At 43.9% G+C, this 19113-nt stretch overlaps 1 protein-coding gene across 5 annotated transcripts in view; it reads left to right on the forward strand.

The window, feature by feature from the left end:
- mtmr4 (myotubularin related protein 4) overlaps positions 1 to 18496 on the forward strand; it is a 45495-nt gene extending 26999 nt beyond the window's left edge. For 3 of the 5 annotated variants that reach the window (XM_085174783.1, XM_085174784.1, XM_085174782.1), the window contains 16 exons: positions 1235 to 1351; positions 2343 to 2372; positions 2926 to 3008; positions 3632 to 3991; positions 7290 to 7403; positions 7500 to 7690; positions 9988 to 10116; positions 10899 to 11010; positions 11434 to 11629; positions 11771 to 11956; positions 12200 to 12370; positions 13426 to 13580; positions 13727 to 15140; positions 15280 to 15390; positions 15526 to 15614; positions 16787 to 18496. In XM_085174783.1, coding sequence (XP_085030909.1) covers positions 1235 to 1351; positions 2343 to 2372; positions 2926 to 3008; positions 3632 to 3991; positions 7290 to 7403; positions 7500 to 7690; positions 9988 to 10116; positions 10899 to 11010; positions 11434 to 11629; positions 11771 to 11956; positions 12200 to 12370; positions 13426 to 13580; positions 13727 to 15140; positions 15280 to 15390; positions 15526 to 15614; positions 16787 to 16964 — 3636 coding nt within the window. In that variant the 3' untranslated portion in view covers positions 16965 to 18496. The remainder of the gene's footprint in view (positions 1 to 1234; positions 1352 to 2342; positions 2373 to 2925; positions 3009 to 3631; positions 3992 to 7289; positions 7404 to 7499; positions 7691 to 9987; positions 10117 to 10898; positions 11011 to 11433; positions 11630 to 11770; positions 11957 to 12199; positions 12371 to 13425; positions 13581 to 13726; positions 15141 to 15279; positions 15391 to 15525; positions 15615 to 16786) is intronic. The other 2 variants (XM_085174785.1, XM_085174786.1) reach the window with 2 other exon arrangements.
- Positions 18497 to 19113: the final 617 nt, after the last annotated feature.

A 19113-nucleotide genomic window follows, 5' to 3' on the forward strand; every position in this document is an offset into this window, starting at 1 on the left:
ACTCAGCAGTGCATGCTAATACAGAATGAGGTAATGTTGTCTCTAAGCAACACTTTCCTCACTACTTAGCAACTCAACAACAAGACCGGTGTCGCACTTTTCATTAGTTTGAAGCAGCCATAGCGATAACTGTGCTCGTGCCAATCGCATCCAAGTGACAACTAAGGAAAAAAAGTGTGTTATAGTCAAGACGGAATGGACCTAACACAGTCCCCCAGTTCATCACCAAGCCGAGAGTGTTTCACAAAGTTATTTTATAATCTAACACTTGTGCTCCTGGTCAACACCATTTATTCAAGATCTTTTGTTTCAGTGCATCTTTTTTTAATTATATTGAAAAAGCAGTAAAGTAAGTAAACAGAATAACAACAAGAGCAGCTGGTCTGAAACTGATTAAAAGCTTCCGGTTTTAGATAAATGAAAAGATGTTTTAGGAGTTTGCACGTGCAACCATGTGTCTCTTCCACTCTGTCGACTTTTAAGATAATACCCTGCCTCAGAATGAAATGAAAAATGTTCTGTTAACCTCTGTTGGGAAGCAATTACCTTAATGTCGGGGTCTCGTTGCAGCTGAAGCCAGGGCTTGGCTGCGACTAATCAAATGGCCATGGAATGTTAATGGACAGTTTGGGATCCCTCTCCCTCTACACCGGAGCAGACAGTCTCCCTCCCACCAACCAGCCCCTCTGTGCTAACAAAGGCTCTTCTGTAAAACTCATATGCCCTAATTGGACAGCTACACATGCACACTTTTTCTCATGTCCCTCTTTTTCTTTTATCTTCAATATTACTCTGACAGGATGATCACAAACTGTCTGCTATGCTGGGTATTGCTTATAAAAATGAAATGCCATGCCAATATGATATTTGAGTTTAAGTACCTCTAAAAGTATGACAAGGAGCTTAACAGATCATGTCACATATCTTGCTGTTTTGCTCTGAGATTACTTTTTTTTTTCTTTTTTTGACCATCTAAAAAAATCCACAGTAGTACAGACATTAATGGTCTGGCTTTTCAGTCAAAGTTAAATTTAATTTGTCATTGTCCAAAAATGACATTCCCAAAATCAATATTTAGAATGAGTTGCACCAAAACTGAGGACGCGGCAATAACATAATATGTTCTGTCAGGATTAGACTTCCAGTAGATTGAATAAAGCTGTTAAATGCGTGCTGGTGTAATGTTTCATGCACATGAGACTTAAACAGTTCCATTGTTTTTGGGTCTTTGCAGGTGCCGTTCCCAGTTCTTCAGGGGGAAGGTGTGGAATATCTTGGCCGTGCTGATGAAGCCATCATTGCCATTTCTAACTACAGACTTCACATCAAGTTCAAGGACTCAGTGATCAATGTGAGTGCATGTCTCCAACAACAAACCTAACAAAGAATCACAGAACTGTCACTTCTGCCAGAGCCCTATGCCACCAGCAGAGGAGAGGGAAGGATGTTTAGTTTGGATGCAATTAGACTTTTTCCCTTCCCCCATATAAGTTTTTATTAAGAAATAACTGTGGCAACAAGGAAATAAACTTTCAATGGGGCACCCGTAGAGCACTTTTAGCTTACTTGGCATGTAGTTGTTTGTACCAAGGTGAAATCACAGGAGCACTAGACCCTCTAATCCTGAAACCACAAAGGTTTAATGTGACATCCAGGCTGGCAGTGCTCTCCACCAGCTCGCTCCTGCTGACGTCAGGCCTTGCTCAAATACAAACAGGCTGGTTGTTTGCATTCACTGGCAGTGAAAATCCTTCTTCCCCGATCCATGTCATCTTTTCCAGAAGGATTCAGCTTCTGGAAAAGATGACAGTTTTAAAAACGAAGGAGGTGGCGAGGGCCAATCACCGAGGCACGTCCTCACCTTAACTTTAAGCAGAGGAGAGTGAGATTACCACACAAAGTTCAAATGTCACAGACTAACAGTCCTTATCAAACTGATTTCCTACTTAGACAGACTCCTGCCTTGACCCCAGAAGCACACATGAACTGCATGAATGCCAGCAAACAACCTTTCACCCACACCTCCCCTTCACAACTCTTTACAGCCTCTTACTTTTAAGCTGTTTTCTTGCCCTTTGCTCCCGCCTGTGTTTGTCTTTCTCTTCATGATTTCCATTTGACTTGGCCATGTGCTACAAATAGTGCACAGCGTGATCCGCTCGGTTGTCTTTTCATCTCGCTGCCTCTTTGGTGTTTACTTTCCTTTTAACTCTTCATTTCCCAATGCCTCCTTTTTGGGTTTAATAGTTTGTTGTTTTGTTTTTTTTCCATTTCCTCCTGTCTTATTTCTTCCCTCCCTCCTTCTCTCCTTGTCTGTGCTCCATGGTGTCACTGTGTTTTAGACCTACCCAGGTGTGGACATTGACATATCTGTGAGTACCATATGATAAAACATCACCCTCTGCCATAGTCTAGACAGCTGTCATTAAGCTCCTCTTCACTTTACATGATTGGGATGCACTGAGGCCAAACTGTAATTTACATTCAGCAGAGTGGTAGATGGATTAATCATTTTGTGAAATGACTGTGTCGCCAGCACTCTCTCTCATGAATTAAACTGGCCATTATTTGTAAAAAGTGCACATACATAGTCCTTATGCTCAAAGGTTTGTCCATAAGGGATTTTTTAAACCTCGTCGGGGGTTCATTAACATCTTACTCTAAAGTACCACTTACCTGCTTGAAAAGCATAAGAGACAGCAGGTTTGTAGCTGTCACTTGGTATCATAACAGTTTTAGAGGCAAAGTTGGGACACCAGTGAGGCCTTTTGTTCCTCTGCAGTCAGGTTAAAGGTTTACTTAGTGTGTCTAACCTGGATACAGTCTGTACTAGACCAGAGGGTGGTAATTTCTCTGCCAGTGTGCTGTCTGCTCACACAGTGGGCCATCAGGCTAAATGCACATGCTCTCTGTCTCCCTCTGCAGGTGCCTCTCAGGCTGATAGAAAGTGTAGAGAGCAGAGATATGTTCCAGTTGCACATCATTTGCAAAGACTCTAAAGTGGTCAGGTAAGGAGAGCCCCTCACTTACACTCTCTTACAGCACAGTACTCTGATACACATTTGAATTAGTAATATTATGGGTTCATTTAGGAAACTGTTCATATTACACATTACCAATTGTAAATTGTACACATTACAACAGACTGACCGAATTTGGAGTTCAGTTTGACTTGAGATCAAATTAAGCAATAATGTAAAGGACTTGACATGGAGAAAGAGTCAAATTATGTGTTTTTGCAGAACTGAACTGTACTTGTAGTCATTGATGATTTCAGTCACAACTTGTGACGCACTGTCATTCGCCCACCTTAGATAGGAAATGTAAAATAATATGTAGGTAATACTTCTTTGAAACTAAGGTTTCAAAGGTAATAAAGGGTGTTGGTAAATTCTCATCTTTATGTGTTCATGAACATCTGTAAAGTTTAAAACCAGTGGAACCGTTGCATACTCTGTAGCAGATGTGCCCAGCAGCATTTTGGTTCCTCATTATTAAGCAACCACATTACTACTCTGGTTTAAAGGCTGGAAAATCACAGAACAGCTGATTTATTGTTTTGTTTTTTTTCTCCTAGTCCCCAGTGCATGAAGGGTTTGTTGGATCTCACTAATCTTTCTAATCTCCACAGATGCCACTTTGCAACGTTCAAGCAGTGCCAGGAGTGGGTCAAACGTCTGAACCGGGCCATAGCACACCCATCACGGCTGGAGGACCTGTTTGCCCTGGCCTATCACGCGTGGTGTCTAGGAGGCAGCGCTGACGATGAAGATCAGCACCTTCATCTTTGTCGCCCAGGTTCACACACATTTGTTCACAGTTTTAGAACAAGTAAATGTTTGAGAGGGCATTTTTCATTTATACCCTCGGTCCATGTTCTATGTGTGTTTGTAGGTGATCATGTACGTCAGAGAATGGAAATGGAGGTCAAGAGGATGGGCTTCGATACTCAAAACATCTGGAGAGTGTCTGATATCAACTGCAACTACAAGTATGTCACTGATGCTTAACCATGAAAAGCACAGCAGGTATATCCCGATGACTGCATCTAGTTTTAGTAGTATAGAATGGTGTCATGATAAAGAGTAATGATTGGATAGTTGACGGTGAATGGCAGTGTTTCTGTGAGATTTCTGAGAGCTCTGCCAGAGTGGGAACTCTGGTTGGTAAAATAAGTGTCTGAATTTTAGAGTTAGTTACTTTTTGATGAGATCCAAGGTTTTTCAGAAGGAGAGTGTCACCAGGGATGGGAGGGAAGAAAAGGGTACCTCAAAGTGAAAGGCAACACCTAGAAGCAAATTCCACATCTTTTAGATATGTGATCATCCACTGTGACTAGAAGTCTTAATTGATTAATGGATGTCCAATAGGTACACTTTAAACAAGACAAGCTAATGGCTAATCTAGGATGTCAAAGGAGCTTGCAAAGAAAAGCGCCTGGACTTCTTTAAGTTACTTGAAGACGTTTCACCTCTCATCCGAGAGGCTTCTTCAGTTCTAAGGTCAAATGGTGGAGAGTCCCAGATATAAACCTGGTGGGAGTGTCCCCCCACAGAGGGACAAAAGGACCCCCTGATGATCCTCTAATCGCCTGAGCCAAGGTGTGAAACTGGGTGTGGGTCCCAATCAGCCAGAGTTTCGGGTGAGTTCATTGTGAAACCTGGCCCCACCTTATCATGCGAATTCCTGAGGTCAGATGGCCCAGGGTGTGAGTGGGCGTTAAGGCGTCTGAGAAGGGATCTCAAAACTGGATTATAGATGGCAGAGAGTTGGTGTCGTAAACCACCGCCTCTGTTCAAAGATGGTCGCTCACAGTGGACATAGATGGCTTCTTTCACTCCTCTTTCAAACCATCTGTCCTCTCTGTCCAAAATGTGAACATTGGCATCCTCGAAAGAGTGTCCTTTATCCTTAAGATGCAGATGGACAGCTGAGTCTTGTCCTGTGGAGGTGGCTCTTCTGTGTTGTGCCATGTGCTTGTGAAGTGGCTGTTTGGTCTCTCCAATGTAGAGGTCTGGGCATTCCTCGCTGCACTGTACGACATACACCACATTGTTAAGTTTGTGTTTTGGCGTTTTGTCTTTCGGGTGAACCAGAAAACGACTACAAGAAGACAACTCCTTGGAGGACAGGACCAACTTCACACCCGATCAGATTTGCACACTGTTAGACCTCTGCCTCACCACTACATATTTCAAATACAATGAAGGCTATTACAGACAAAAACATGGCTGTGCCATGGGCTCCCCCGTGTCACCTATTGTAGCCAACCTTTACATGGAGGAAGTGGAAAGGAAGGCTCTTGGCTCTTTCAAAGGAAGAGTACCCAGCCACTGGTACAGATATGTAGACGACACCTGGGTCAAAATCAAGACACAAGAAGTGGAATCCTTCACTGCGCACATCAACGCTGTGGATAAAAACATCAAGTTCACCAGGGAAGACACAAAGGACGACTGTTTGCCTTTCCTGGACTGCGCTGTGCACATTGAAGAGAATGGCAACCTCAACATCGAAGTTTACCGGAAGCCCACACACACGGACCAGTACCTCCTGTTTGACTCCCATCACCCTCTGGAACACAAACTTGGAGTAATTAGGACCCTACACCACCGGGCAGAACATGTTCCCTCTAAGCCTGAAGGGAAAAAGAAGGAACATGTAAGTGCATTTGAGTGCATGTAAAGGAAGCACTCAAAACGTGCGGCTATCCTAAATGGGCATTCTTAAAGTCAGCAAAGATGCACAGAAAAGAAGATCAGACACCAGCGAGGGAGGATAAGAAGGACAGACGCAACAACATTGTCATCCCCTATGTAGCCGGTGTATCAGAGAAACTCAGGAGGGTTTTCTCCAAGCATGACATCCCGGTGTACTTCAGACCCAGCAACACACTCAGACAAAAACTGGTTCACCCGAAAGACAAAACGCCAAAACACAGACTTAACAACGTGGTGTATGCCGTACAGTGCAGCGAGGAATGCCCAGACCTCTACATTGGAGAGACCAAACAGCCACTTCACAAGCGCATGGCACAACACAGAAGAGCCACCTCCACAGGACAAGACTCAGCTGTCCATCTGCATCTTAAGGATAAAGGACACTCTTTCGAGGATGCCAATGTTCACATTTTGGACAGAGAGGACAGATGGTTTGAAAGAGGAGTGAAAGAAGCCATCTATGTCCACTGTGAGCGACCATCTTTGAACAGAGGCGGTGGTTTACGACACCAACTCTCTGCCATCTATAATCCAGTTTTGAGATCCCTTCCCAGACGCCTTAACGCCCACTCACACCCTGGGCCATCTGACCTCAGGAATTCGCATGATAAGGTGGGGCCAGGTTTCACAATGAACTCACCCGAAACTCTGGCTGATTGGGACCCACACCCAGTTCCACACCTTGGCTCAGGCGATTAGAGGATCATCAGGGGGTCCTTTTGTCCCTCTGTGGGGGGACACTCCCACCAGGTTTATATGTGGGACTCTCCACCATTTGACCTTAGAACTGAAGAAGCCTCTCGGATGAGAGGTGAAACGTCTTCAAGTAACTTAAAGAAGTCCAGGCGCTTTTCTTTGCAAGCTCCTTTGACTACGATGACCTGGATGACTGAGAACCTTCAGACATAATCTAGGATGTCTTTAAAGCTGCAATTTTCCCTGCCATTGAAACAAACAGCTTTAGTGTGTGTGTGTATGTGTGCGTGTGTTTGTGTGTGCGCTGAGGCTACCAGGTTGGGTAGTTCAGCCTAAGATAAACTGTATTAAGGCAGTCACCTAAGTAGAAACATTAGACTGAATGGGTGTATGAGTGTGCGCACCTGTACATCGGGGTCTCCTTTGCAGTCTGGGTAAATAAATGCTACAAAACAAAAGGTCAGTCTGTTTGGAGGGCCCAGGAGAACACACCCCACTGAGACAGACACACACATAGGACAACTGGCTAATTAAACAAGTCACAGCCTGCTGAGGCCCATGACTCAGCACTGTATTTTACACACACACACAGTCTCTCTCCCTCCTGCTATTAGACTCTGAGCAAGTGAATAGAATTTGAAGAAAGTATCCTGGGAGAGAAAGAGGAGAAAGCAGAGACAGATGGAGGTTTCTGATTTGTTCTCTGGACTAGCTGAGATATTGATGCTGCAGTGACCCTGAAAACCAGAACATTTTAGGGAATGTCCTTTTGCAGCCAGTTTCATCTTGGTTTTCCTCATCAAAAGATAATGCAGCATTATAAATGGTTTTAAAACTTCCTTTAGAACCTCTAACCTCCTGTTCATCCTGTAGGCTGTGCTCCAGCTACCCACAGAAGCTTCTGATTCCAATCTGGATCACTGACAAGGAGCTGGAGAGTGTGGCTTCTTTTAGATCCTGGAAGAGGATCCCAGTGGTGGTCTACAGGTAACTTTGTGTGCATGTTTTCTTCAGCTTATATGGGTGCAAGCTGAAGAAAATCCATCATTTTAGGTTAATTAACTCTGTAACCTTCGTTTGCAGGCACCAGAAGAACGGGGCAGTGATCGCCCGCTGTAGCCAGCCTGAGATTAGCTGGTGGGGCTGGAGGAACACAGATGATGAGTATCTAGTTACGTCCATCGCTAAGGCCTGTCAGATGGACAGCGGAACCAAGGGTGCACAAACAAATCGACAACGCGGGGAAGCTACTGACTCTTCCGATGGTGATTTTGGTAATCTTGCTGTTTGATTTTCTTTGCATGTCCATACTTGCACTCCCCATACATTTGCACATCTCTGCATTACACGATGACCCTGTTTGTCAAATTAAACCATCCAGGGTCTAAATTCACTTGTTTTCTTAAAGTCACAGCTAGTGATCGCATCATATTGCAGTCTACTCAGGCAGCCCACACACCTATACCAAACAGAGTGCTTCCATTAGTGAGTGTCTGAAACAGACTCTCTCTCTGCAGTCATCCAGATACATAACAGCAGATCACGCTGTGCAAACCTGGCCAAACACTCTCTAACTCTAGACTTCTTTCACAAACTTTGACCAGAGAGAAAGAGATGCATTTATCTGTTGTTTAATTATCAATTTTTACTTCCAAGAGAACCAACACATAATAAATTGTAGGGCTGGGTATCGTCACTGATTTCTAGAATCGATTCAATTCCGATTCACAAGGTCCCGAATCGATTCGATCCACGATTCGATTTAATTCGATTCGATTCGATTCACTTCGATTTGAATATGGGAAATTTTGACAGTCAGAAATATTATAATTCAGATCAGTACATTTACATATTTTTGTATCTATAAAAAGGAAGCTGACACTTTCCGGACTTTATCAAAGGTGTGAGCATCACAGCAGATGCCTTTGTGTCAAAGTAGCTCAGGATAAAACACAGAAAAACATGAAGGCGATTTTCCTGGCCTGGGATTTTATAAAAATATTCTGCAGTACATCAAAAACGAAAGAAAACCATTAATCAACGCATGAACATTACCTCTGAAGTTACTCTTTATTAGAGACACGGCTAAGCGTTTTGCATTTTGCATAATTTTAAAAAGTTTAAATTTCTTCAGTATTGAACTGCAGAAATTAGGTTTTCTTGTCGGAAGTTTATAAAACGGAAAAAAAAAATCGTCGGCCGACAGCGCTGTAAACAACGGTAGACTTGTGCATAACAAGCAAGCGAATAATGCAGAAAACAGTACACAGAGAGAGAGAGAGAGAGAGATGTGCATCGTGGTCGAAGCAAAACAGTAAAAGTAAGAGTGAATACATGACTATGTTTATGTGAAGCTTAGTTTGGATCTTCTTTTGCTGTTGGTTCGGTCAATATTGTTTGGAGAGACATCAAACTAACAGCTTTAGAATCAGCGCATAAAGGGCGTAAAGACAAAGCGCGGACCCGCCGACAGATCAGAATCAGCGAGCTGTCGGCTTTCAGCCCCGACCGTGAGAAAGGCGACATCTAACTGATTCTGATCAGCGGGTTGCGCTGTGTGTTTAAGTCTTTGTGCAGAATCCGTGTTCCTGCTCTCATTTACTGTTTTAGCTGTTTGGTGGTTGTTGAAATTTTGTGAGATTTCACCAGAGATTCTGGCATTTCGGGCAAAATAAATTTATATTAAAAAATCGATTCAGGATTTTAATGAATCGATTTTACGTTATCCAAGCCAGAATCGATTTTAATCGATAAATCGATTATAAAAACCCTCCCCTAATAAATTGTAATGTAACTGCATTTTCAATAATACCTGCAAATACATAAATACATCATCACCAATTTAAAGTATAAAGGTAGCTGATTAACATGAATCGCTTTTATTCTGCACACCATAAATTTAATTAGCTTCTTTTTAATCAGCACTTTGAACTTTGAGAGGAGATCAGTAAATTTCCAGGTTGTAAACAGCCGCTAATAGCTAGGACTCTGGTGTTTTCAGAGCTTTGCAAGCATTCACAGGGCTGGGAATGTGTTTTTTGTTTTTGTTTTTTTCCATTGCTAATGTCCTCCTTTTTAACAGAAAGTACATGCATCAGTGTTGCTGCATTGTAATTATTGTGAGTTACAGAAAATAGGACAGCTGTCAGCACAGCTTTCACAGTTCAGAAAAACAACTCTTTGTATCTTTTTCAGTGGTTTTGCTTTCCTTTTTTCCCTCCATATTAACTTATAAGGAACACACAGATATGTTAAATTACAGAAAGTGATAAAAGAGCTTTTAACACAATTAGAGAAGGGTGCAGAGAGAAGTATTTCAGTTCCAGTCATATTTCTCTGCAGAAGCTGTGGGAAGGAGGCTTCTTGACTTACCAGGTAACACAGTGGTGTTCATCATGAGGAGATATTGATTTTCAGTAGGTTACAAATAGAGTCAGTTTCTCTTAATCATGTTCCCTACACTTCTGACACCGTCCTCCTCCTTTCACACTTTTTCTTTCTTCCTTTCCCTGGCAGGTCGATTCGCATTACACTGTCTGCTCATAATGATCAGAATCTTCTCTTTCCCCAGACTCATCTCTGACGGGTGGCTCCAGCTGCAATGACAACACTGTGACACAGAAGCTGCTGATTCTGGATGCTCGCTCATACACTGCTGCAGTGGCTAACCGAGCTAAAGGCGGAGGCTGCGAATGTGAAGGTTGGCATAATCCCAAACATTTTTGCACCATCTTCAAAAAGTCAAATTAAACTTGAAACATTGTCATCTGTGAACCTTATCTGGAGTGTGTGTGTATCATTTGGCGTCTGATTCTACTGAGTCAAGCAGACAGGAAACTCAGTGAGAAGTAAAACTGTTTTTACTCAGAACTCTAAAATTGCCTGCTTGTGGTGACTTAACATAATTTTAATATCCAACTTTATAATTCCTCTCAGCTCTATGGAGCTTAATTATTTTTTAATTACTTATGTAACAATCAGAAACAATTTGAATAATACTAAAGCCAGCTGAACAAGTATATGGGTAATTATATCATAATTCAATTTTTTCCTTGATCAGCTTGAATATTTAAAACTAATGGCTTTCAGATAGGCTCTGCTATGATGGAAGTTTAGAGCATATTGGTTGTGATTTGTAGCTTTTGCACACACTTTAATTCTTGTCAGTGCTCATGCTGTTAGACCTGTCTTATAGAAATCATCATTTACAGAGCAAGTTTAAAATTAAAATATAAATACAAGCCATTTACCATTTACCATAAAATGTTCTTCGTGTAGCTTTTGATCACACATCTGTTTAACAAAGTGCTGCTTTTCCATTCTGGAAACAATCCCCTCTCTCTACAGTGACTTGCTAACACATTTAGTGCAGTCCAGTTTGACTAAATGGACAATATTATTGCTACCAGTGACTACACACAGTCACTGTTAGATGACTATGAATGTTGCACTGAAAGCAAATTGTTGTTTGTTTGTATTCAGAGTACTACCCCAGCTGTGAGGTCATGTTCATGGGAATGGCCAACATCCATGCTATCCGGAACAGTTTCCAGGCTCTCAGGGCTGTCTGCAGTCAGATCCCCGATCCAGGAAAGTAAGTCGATCTATGTGACCTTTCTCTCTGAGCGGCTCTGGCCTCATTTGCACCTCCCTCCACCTTCTCTGTTTAAGTGGGTTCACAACACAGTAAGGCAACACCACACAGGCACAGGAACACAGTCCTGTTCCTGCTGGGCTTGCCAGCTGTCTGTCTGTACACGTCAACCAACAGCACATGTGTGTTATGGCTGTCCGTTTGTTCCCATGTTTACATGTGTTTTCAGTGCGTCAGCTGTGTGTATTTTACATCGAATGTGTGAAGTGAAGCAGAAAGGCCTCCAGAGAGGTGCCTCCCTGCTCTGTCATAGTTAACCCAAATAACCCAATCCATGCTGTATCCAGTCTTCAGATTACCTCAGTTATGACATATTCCATATAGGTTAGTTGTTGCCTAATCAACCCCCTCTCGTGTTTCCAGCTGGCTTTCTGCACTGGAGAGCACCCGTTGGCTGCAGCACCTGTCGGTCATGCTGAAGGCTGCCACTCTGGTATGTTCAGCAGTCGAGCGGGACGGTCGTCCTGTCCTGGTACACTGCTCAGACGGGTGGGACCGCACGCCTCAGATTGTAGCCCTCGCTAAGGTCCTGCTGGACCCCTACTACAGGACATTAGAGGTGAGCATCTGCACAGTTCAGTATTAATCTAATGTATTTGATTTTTAGATGACATGCAGGCATATTCTCATAGATATAGTAAGCACTTATTTTGCTGGATTCTCTTGTTGCTTTTGGTACTGACTTCTGTGCTATCCACAGGGTTTCCAGGTGCTCGTAGAGACTGAATGGCTGGACTTTGGTCATAAGTTTGGGGACCGCTGTGGCCACCAGGAGAACTCAGACGATGTGAGCGAGCAGTGTCCCGTCTTCCTGCAGTGGCTGGATTGTGTTCACCAGCTGCTCAAACAGTTCCCCTGCCTGTTTGAATTCAACGAGGCCTTCCTGGTGGGTGGTTGGACAGCACTCTATACTAGTCTGTCTTACGCATTAATCTCTATATGTTCTTTAAACTTCAAAAAGTGGCCAGGATTACATGAAACCATACATTTGGCCTAATGAATAAAGTCTTGGGTCACATGGTCATGTTTCACATCAGTCAGCTGTCTCACACACACAGACAATGAGAGTTAAAGTTAATCAGTGCTGTAATTAAAGGCCTGACTTGATGCATCTTCTTCACATGTCCAGGTCAAGTTGGTGCAGCACACATACTCGTGTCTTTACGGCACGTTTCTGTGCAACAACGCTCGTGAAAGGGAGGCAAAGAACATCTACAAACGCACCTGCTCTGTGTGGTCTCTGCTTCGCACAGCAAACAAGAACTTCCAGAACTTCCTCTACATCCCTTCTCATGACATGGTACCTGCCGGTTTTCACAGCTTTTGTACAGGGTGGGCCATTTATATGGATACACCGTAATAAAATGGGAATGGTTGGTGATATTAAAGTCCTATTTGTGGCACATTAGTATATGTGAGGGGGCAAACTCCTCAAGATGGGTGGTGACCATGGTGGCCATTTAGATGAACAGTTTCCTGGAAAATGGATTGGTCGTCGTGGGCCAGTTGAATGGCCCCCAAGGTCTCCCAATCTGACCCCCTTAGACTTTTATCTTTGGGGTCATCTGAAGGCAATTGTCTATGGTGTAAAGATACGAGATGTGCAGCACCTGAAACTACGGATACTGGATGCCTGTGCTGGTATTTCTCCTGCGGTGTTGCTATCAGTGTGTGAAGAGTGGGAGAAGAGGGTTGCATTGACAATCCAACACAATGGGCAGCACATTGAACACATTTTATAAGTGGTCAGAAACTTGTAAATAACTCATGAAAGAATAAAGTTACATTGAAACCAAGCACACCATTGTTTTTCTTGTGACATTACCAATAAGTTTGATGTGTCACATGGCCCTCTTCCTATTGAGAAAACAAAAGTTGTATCCAAGATGGCCGACTTCTAAATGGCCACCATGGTCACCACCCATCTTGAGGAGTTTGCCCCCTCACATATACTAATGTGCCACAAACAGGACTTTAATATCACCAACCATTCCCATTTTATTACGGTGTATCCATATAAATGGCCCACCCTGTAGTTTAGTATAGTTGCAGCTGGAAGTTGCTTCCTGAGTGTTTCCTTTTAAAGCCACTGTGGTTTTCAGTTAGTGTTCAGTGAGGTGACTTGCTGAAGGAAACAGTTGATCATAGTAATGATCATAATCTTCAGTCACAATCTCAGTGAGCACAATAAGTGTTTTGATTAAGGGATAATGTGACTCCGATTTTGAACTTCAGTATGATTAAAGATTAAATCTATCCTACTTTCCCTGCCATCCTTTCTGATGCACGTTCAAAGACTTTTGATCTTAGACGCCATTACTATGTACTTATCCTCCCGGTGTATTTGTCTGCCAGGTGCTGCAGCCAGTCTGCCATACTCGGGCACTACAGTTGTGGACAGCCGTCTACCTGACCACCTCCTCCCCCTGCACTGCTGTGGATGATTCTGTGGATCTCTACCTCCCACCCTCTATCACAGGAGATGAGCTTACCTCCCGTTCCCTGGACAGGTCTGTTTGTCTGAGCAATACTATTGCCGCAGTCTGACTAGTAATGTTAACAGTCAGACTGCCCTCTAGAGTTCAAAATGGAGAACTGTATTACTGCATTTTATACACATTAAAAAATAAGATCTGTATGTACTGGTGATTTACAGACTTCCTAAGACCCGCTCCATGGATGACCTGCTGTCAGGTTTTGAGAATGGGATGCCCCTGACACGAACATCAAGCGACCCCAATCTCAACAAGCACTGCCAGGAGGGTCGCTCTGCACTGGAGCCCTCACCTGCTGTGGAAGAACCCGCTGTAGAAGTCTCCAACGAGCTCATACCTGACACTGCGGTGGACAGTGGAGAGGGACAATCTGTGCATCCGACTCCAGAAGCTGTCCCAGGTGTAGCGGGTGCTGAAGAGGCTGTGGATGGACCCTGTTTCACTACGCAGCCCCTGCCTTCCCTGCCCCTCTCACCTGTTCCCCTCAGTGAGGATGTCACACTTGCTCACACTGCCTTTTCCACTCCTGCCCTCATGCAAGCTTTGCATCAGATCACAGATACTCCACTCCAACAAGCTCCAATGGAGGCTGAGAGCCCTTGTAGGACTGCTGAGAGTATACCATCACCCACTCATAAATCAGAGCCCTGCTTACCTTTGCCCTGCAAAAGCACTCAACCTGCAGCCAACACACCAACCTCTGTATTTGAAGGACAAATTGATAGTCAGTCAAAGAGCCTGCTGGCTTTAAAGCAGCTAACACCACTCCTTCCCATGGGGGACTCCACTGAGACTCTTACAGGTGAGAATGATCATCCCCCCAACTCGCCCTCCGCAGTGACCCAGGAATTTACGCAGAATACTTTGAATGATGAGGAGCAGCCTGAGTTTCAGCCACAAGCTCAACCCCAGAAGGAGGAGGAGGACACGAGGACAAATGGGGCGAGTGGAAGAGAGCGCGTGTTAGCGGCAGCTCCTGTAGACTGCATCCAGTTAACTGCTCGCCCTCTGATCTCCCAGAGCCAGCTCTCGGACCTGTGCTTGCTCAGCTCCCACTGGGAGAGTGTCCAGGGTCTGGTCCAGTCTGCCTCTGGTGCCAGCCGGGCCCAGCACCCCAACATCCAGCAGAGCCGCCGGCTTGCCAGTAAACTCCTCCGTGCCCAGGGCTTTGCCATTGCCAATGGCTCGCAGTGCTGCCGCAGGGAGGCTCTCTGTTGTCCGAGCAGTGCGCTGCAGACTGGATGGCCTACCAGGAGTGCAGGCTACACTGGACTGTGCGGGCCTGCTGCCCTCACCAGCTACTCACTGGCAGCCCATCAGCTCCTGCCAGCCTCTTATTCCTCACCCTCAGCTTCCAGCTCGCCACTACCTCCCCAGGCCCTGGCTTACCTGGATGACGACGGGCTGCCTGTGCCGATGGATGCCGTGCAGCAGAGATTGCGTCAGATTGAGGCAGGTTACAAGCAGGAGGTTGAGGTGCTCCGACAGCAGGTGCGACAGCTGCAGATGAGGCTTGAGAGTCAACAGTATGGCACCCCTCCCTCAGAGCCATACGTCGAGTACGAGGATGACATTGTGAGTGACTTTTTAAGCACAGACTTTACTGAAAGAGCTAAAAGCATTTCTCTTTGTCTTCAGAGTATTTACTCTCAATTATTTTCAGAAGAGTTCTTATTTGTATCCATCCTCTGATCTCATTCTGTTCTCTCCTTAGACATGTCTGCGTGAGTCAGACAACAGCAATGAGGAAGATTCTCTGTCTACCCACAGCGAGGACCGTCTGTCCGAGGGCAGCTGGGATCGAGTGGAGCCCAGGGACACTGAGGTGAGTGTCCTACAGAGCTTCTGTCTTCACTCTTCCTTTCTTGTTCCCACTCACTTCTCACTTGCATGTCCAGGAGCAGAGCTATGTCTCACACTTTTCTGATACTTATCTCTATCTATCTATCTCTGTGTGTAGGTTACGAGGTGGGTGCCCGACCACATGGCCTCCCATTGTTTTAACTGTGACTGTGAGTTCTGGATAGCCAAGAGACGTCACCACTGCAGGTAGAGACTTCTTTTTTTTTTTTTGTTAATTTTTCCAACATGTGCTCAAACTTGGAGGAAAAAATAGATAAATGCCAAGATTAGACTAGATTAATATTAGTGTGGAAATATTTGTGTTTACGTATTTGCTCAGATTAAGAAAGTAAATGTGAAGCCATAAGCCTGTTAGCTCAGGTTAACTAATGCTAGCTTTGCTAGCTGTCAGCAGTGTGAAAGCATCTTGTTGCTGTGTTACTGGGCAATTATGTGCTCAGCCATTCCTTTTATTCTGGCGCAGTTTTGAAGGCAAATTTGGTTGCTGTTTGAATAAAGCCAGACAAACTGTTCAGCCGGTTTTCAGTCTTTGTGCTAAGCTAATCTGACCAGCTGCTGGTTAACATCAAGTACAAGATTAGTCTCATCGTCTCACTCTGAACAAGAAAGAATAAGTACATTTTCCAAATGCTGTGCAAATCCTTTTTAACATTTAAGCCTTAATATTTTTTCGCATTTGAAGTGAAGCTGCTTCACGATTAGCACTTGTCTAAGAGATCTGAGTGTTTCCTTTTAAAAGCTGGTTGTGTTTGTATATTTTGTATGCCTGTTTCTCTCTGCACTCTTTAGTTGCACAGTGACTCTGCCAAAGCAGCAGCATGCCTTTAAAAGACAATTTGCTGTGCATTTCCCAAGCTTTGGTTTCAGCATCAAAGGCTCTTGACTCACTGGGGAATTAATTATATGCTCCACTGAGACATTTTAGGCAGGGGGGGAAATTCATATTCACAGGCAGAGCAGCACTCTGAGCAGGGCATGTGTTCAACTGTTAGATCCATTTTTTATGTAACTTAAACACAGCAAGTTTTCCAACATGTAATAAATAGAATCTGCTGATTTATAATGTATGTAAACAATGACTTGTGTTTCCGTTCCCAAATGCAATAAGACGGATGGAATGCAGTAAAGTTGCCATGTGTGAAAAGACCTTTAAATGTGCTTCAGGAAGAAGCGTAAAGCTGTTTGTGCTGCTCATCAATCCATAATCTGCATTTAGCCTTTTCATTTTTGCCCTCTTTGGGTCCTGAGGATCTTTTATTTTGAAATCTTATACGTTTGGTATCTAAAGTGTCTTAGAAACCTACACATCAAATATTATTTGTCCTATTAATAACGTTACATGTGTTCTCCATTTTCAGGAACTGTGGTAATGTGTTCTGTAAAGACTGTTGTCACCTGAAGCTTCCCATCCCAGACCAGCAGCTTTACGACCCCGTGTTGGTGTGCAACACCTGCCACGACCTGCTCCTCGAGTCCCGCACCCGCGAGATCCGTAGCCAGCAGCTTAAGAAGGCCATCGCTACAGCCTCCAGCTGAGAGAAACCTCTGAAGCATTGTCGCCTCGGCTTTGTCCTGCTCGTATGGGACTGATGAGCTGTGCGCTGTTTTTACCGCCAATCAGCTCTAGTTTGGCTGCAGGGGCGGGAATGAGGGGCAGTTGTTACTCTTTGGGACGCTGGGCTTTAAAAACGGAGGTGTACGTATAGACTGTAATAGAAGGGATTGCTAAGGCATGCTAGCAGGTGGAGGAGGGGGTTGGTCAAAGACATCTTTAGGCCTAAGCGCCGCAGCGTCCTGCTGCCTCCACACGGCTCAGTCCTCTAGTGGTGCCCCCGCCTGAGACACATCTCCAACCTGTCCACACACCTTTTAGTACCAAACACCTGCACCCTCCTGACGGACACCGTCTCGCAGTTCAGAGGACAATCGCTCACCCTTCCACGTGTCGGGGGACTCCAAAGCCTGTACCTGTACTACTGGAGGCTTTCAACTTTAAAAGAAAAGAAATGCTGCTACAGTATTTAAAAGTCTAATTTTGTATTCTTATTTTGTGCACTACTAGCTGTCATGTAATGGAGGGCACTTGTGACCAAACTTGAGCAAAAGGGAGAAATCTGCTGTTTACTTTGCCATTGCATCTTTTTTGCTGTTGTTGTTTTTTTTGTCCTCTCGGAGCCTGAATGTAACATGTGATGGATAACTGGACTGGGTTTATGTTAACGTGCATTTGGTAGGTCGTGTACATGTTCATTGCTGCAGTGTGTTCTGTATGTGCAAGGTCGATGTGGTTGTGTCTTTTATCTATGCTTTTCTCTGGTATAGTCGCGGTGCAACGCTCTGAGGGATGTGTGGCGCACACTGATGTGGTTTTGTGGGGACAGAAGGAGGGTGGGAGGCAGCAGGTTTCTGTGAAGTCTTCTTCAGATGAGTCATTTGAAGGTGCTTGGAAGATGTGACTGAAGGGTTGTGCTGATGTTCCTCTAGTCGAATGGCTTGGTGTCCACATAAAGCTCTATGTCCATCTGACTGACTCCTCCACATGCTGAGGACTGAACAGAGCTCTTAGTTTTTTGTTTTTTAAGGGTAGCTTGGCAACAGTCCCCTTAAAAATGTTTGTCTACTGGTTGTTGAGACAATGGTGCCATATTTTGTTTTGTCTCTCTCTCTCTCTTTTTTTTTTTCTTTTCAAAGGATATTTCTTTGTTATGGATGGCAGCAGGTTTCTAATCGGCCACCTCTCTGTATGTTTAATGGTACAGATAGCTAGCTGCTTAATAACACTGAGACGACTAAAGATTAACTGAGAGTTTGATAACAAGAGGCTAACAGTGTCAGTGGATAATCAGATATCACTGCATTCGTTATCTTTGTAGTTATCATCGTCTAATATTTGGAATCTTTTGCACGGTGTTTATGAAGTTGAAATCTTTGAGGAGCTCAGAAATGTAACATACATAGTTATCTGATCCGTAGTGGTGGCTAAAACCTGTCACTTAATGAATTATTGTTGTAAAGAAATGCACTGTAAAAATGAAATCCCATGGGTTAAAATAAAGGATTATATCATGGATCTGGTTTCCTGTATTTTGTTTTTTCTTTTACAGTATGCATCTCATTTTCTTTTGTCTATAAGTATTTAAATCGCCTCCATAGTGTTGTGAAAAATTATTTGCCCCCTTCTTGATTTCTTTTTTTTTTTTTTTTTTGGGGGGGGGGGGGGGGGGGGGGGGGGTTGCGCAATTTTAATAGAGTAAATATGACTCTATTACTCTGACCTGAGTAAATACAAAATGCAGTTTGTTTGCTTTTTTTTTTTTTTTTTTTTAATGTCCCATTGTCCCTTTGTCTGACAAAGTGAAGAGCTCAAAAAGCAGCACATCATGGTATGATCTAAAGACTACTGCCACAGAAACAAAGTCACTGACATCTGTCGCTCTGGAAAGAGTTATAATTTTTAAGCCTTTGAGACTCCAGTGAGCCATTATTCACAAGTGGAGAAAACTCGGAACAGTGGTGAACCTACCAAGGAGTAGGTGGCCTACCAAAATTACTCCAAGAACACATCAACGACTCATCCAGGAGGTCACAAAAGAACCTCTAAACATCTAAAGATACTGCAGTCCTCACTTTCCTCAGTTAAGCTCAGAGGTCATGATTTAACAATAAGGAGGAGGCTGGGAACTCT

The sequence above is a fragment of the Neolamprologus multifasciatus genome, chromosome 10, assembly GCF_963576455.1.
Source record: "Neolamprologus multifasciatus chromosome 10, fNeoMul1.2, whole genome shotgun sequence".
Classification (NCBI taxonomy): Eukaryota; Metazoa; Chordata; class Actinopteri; order Cichliformes; family Cichlidae; genus Neolamprologus; species Neolamprologus multifasciatus.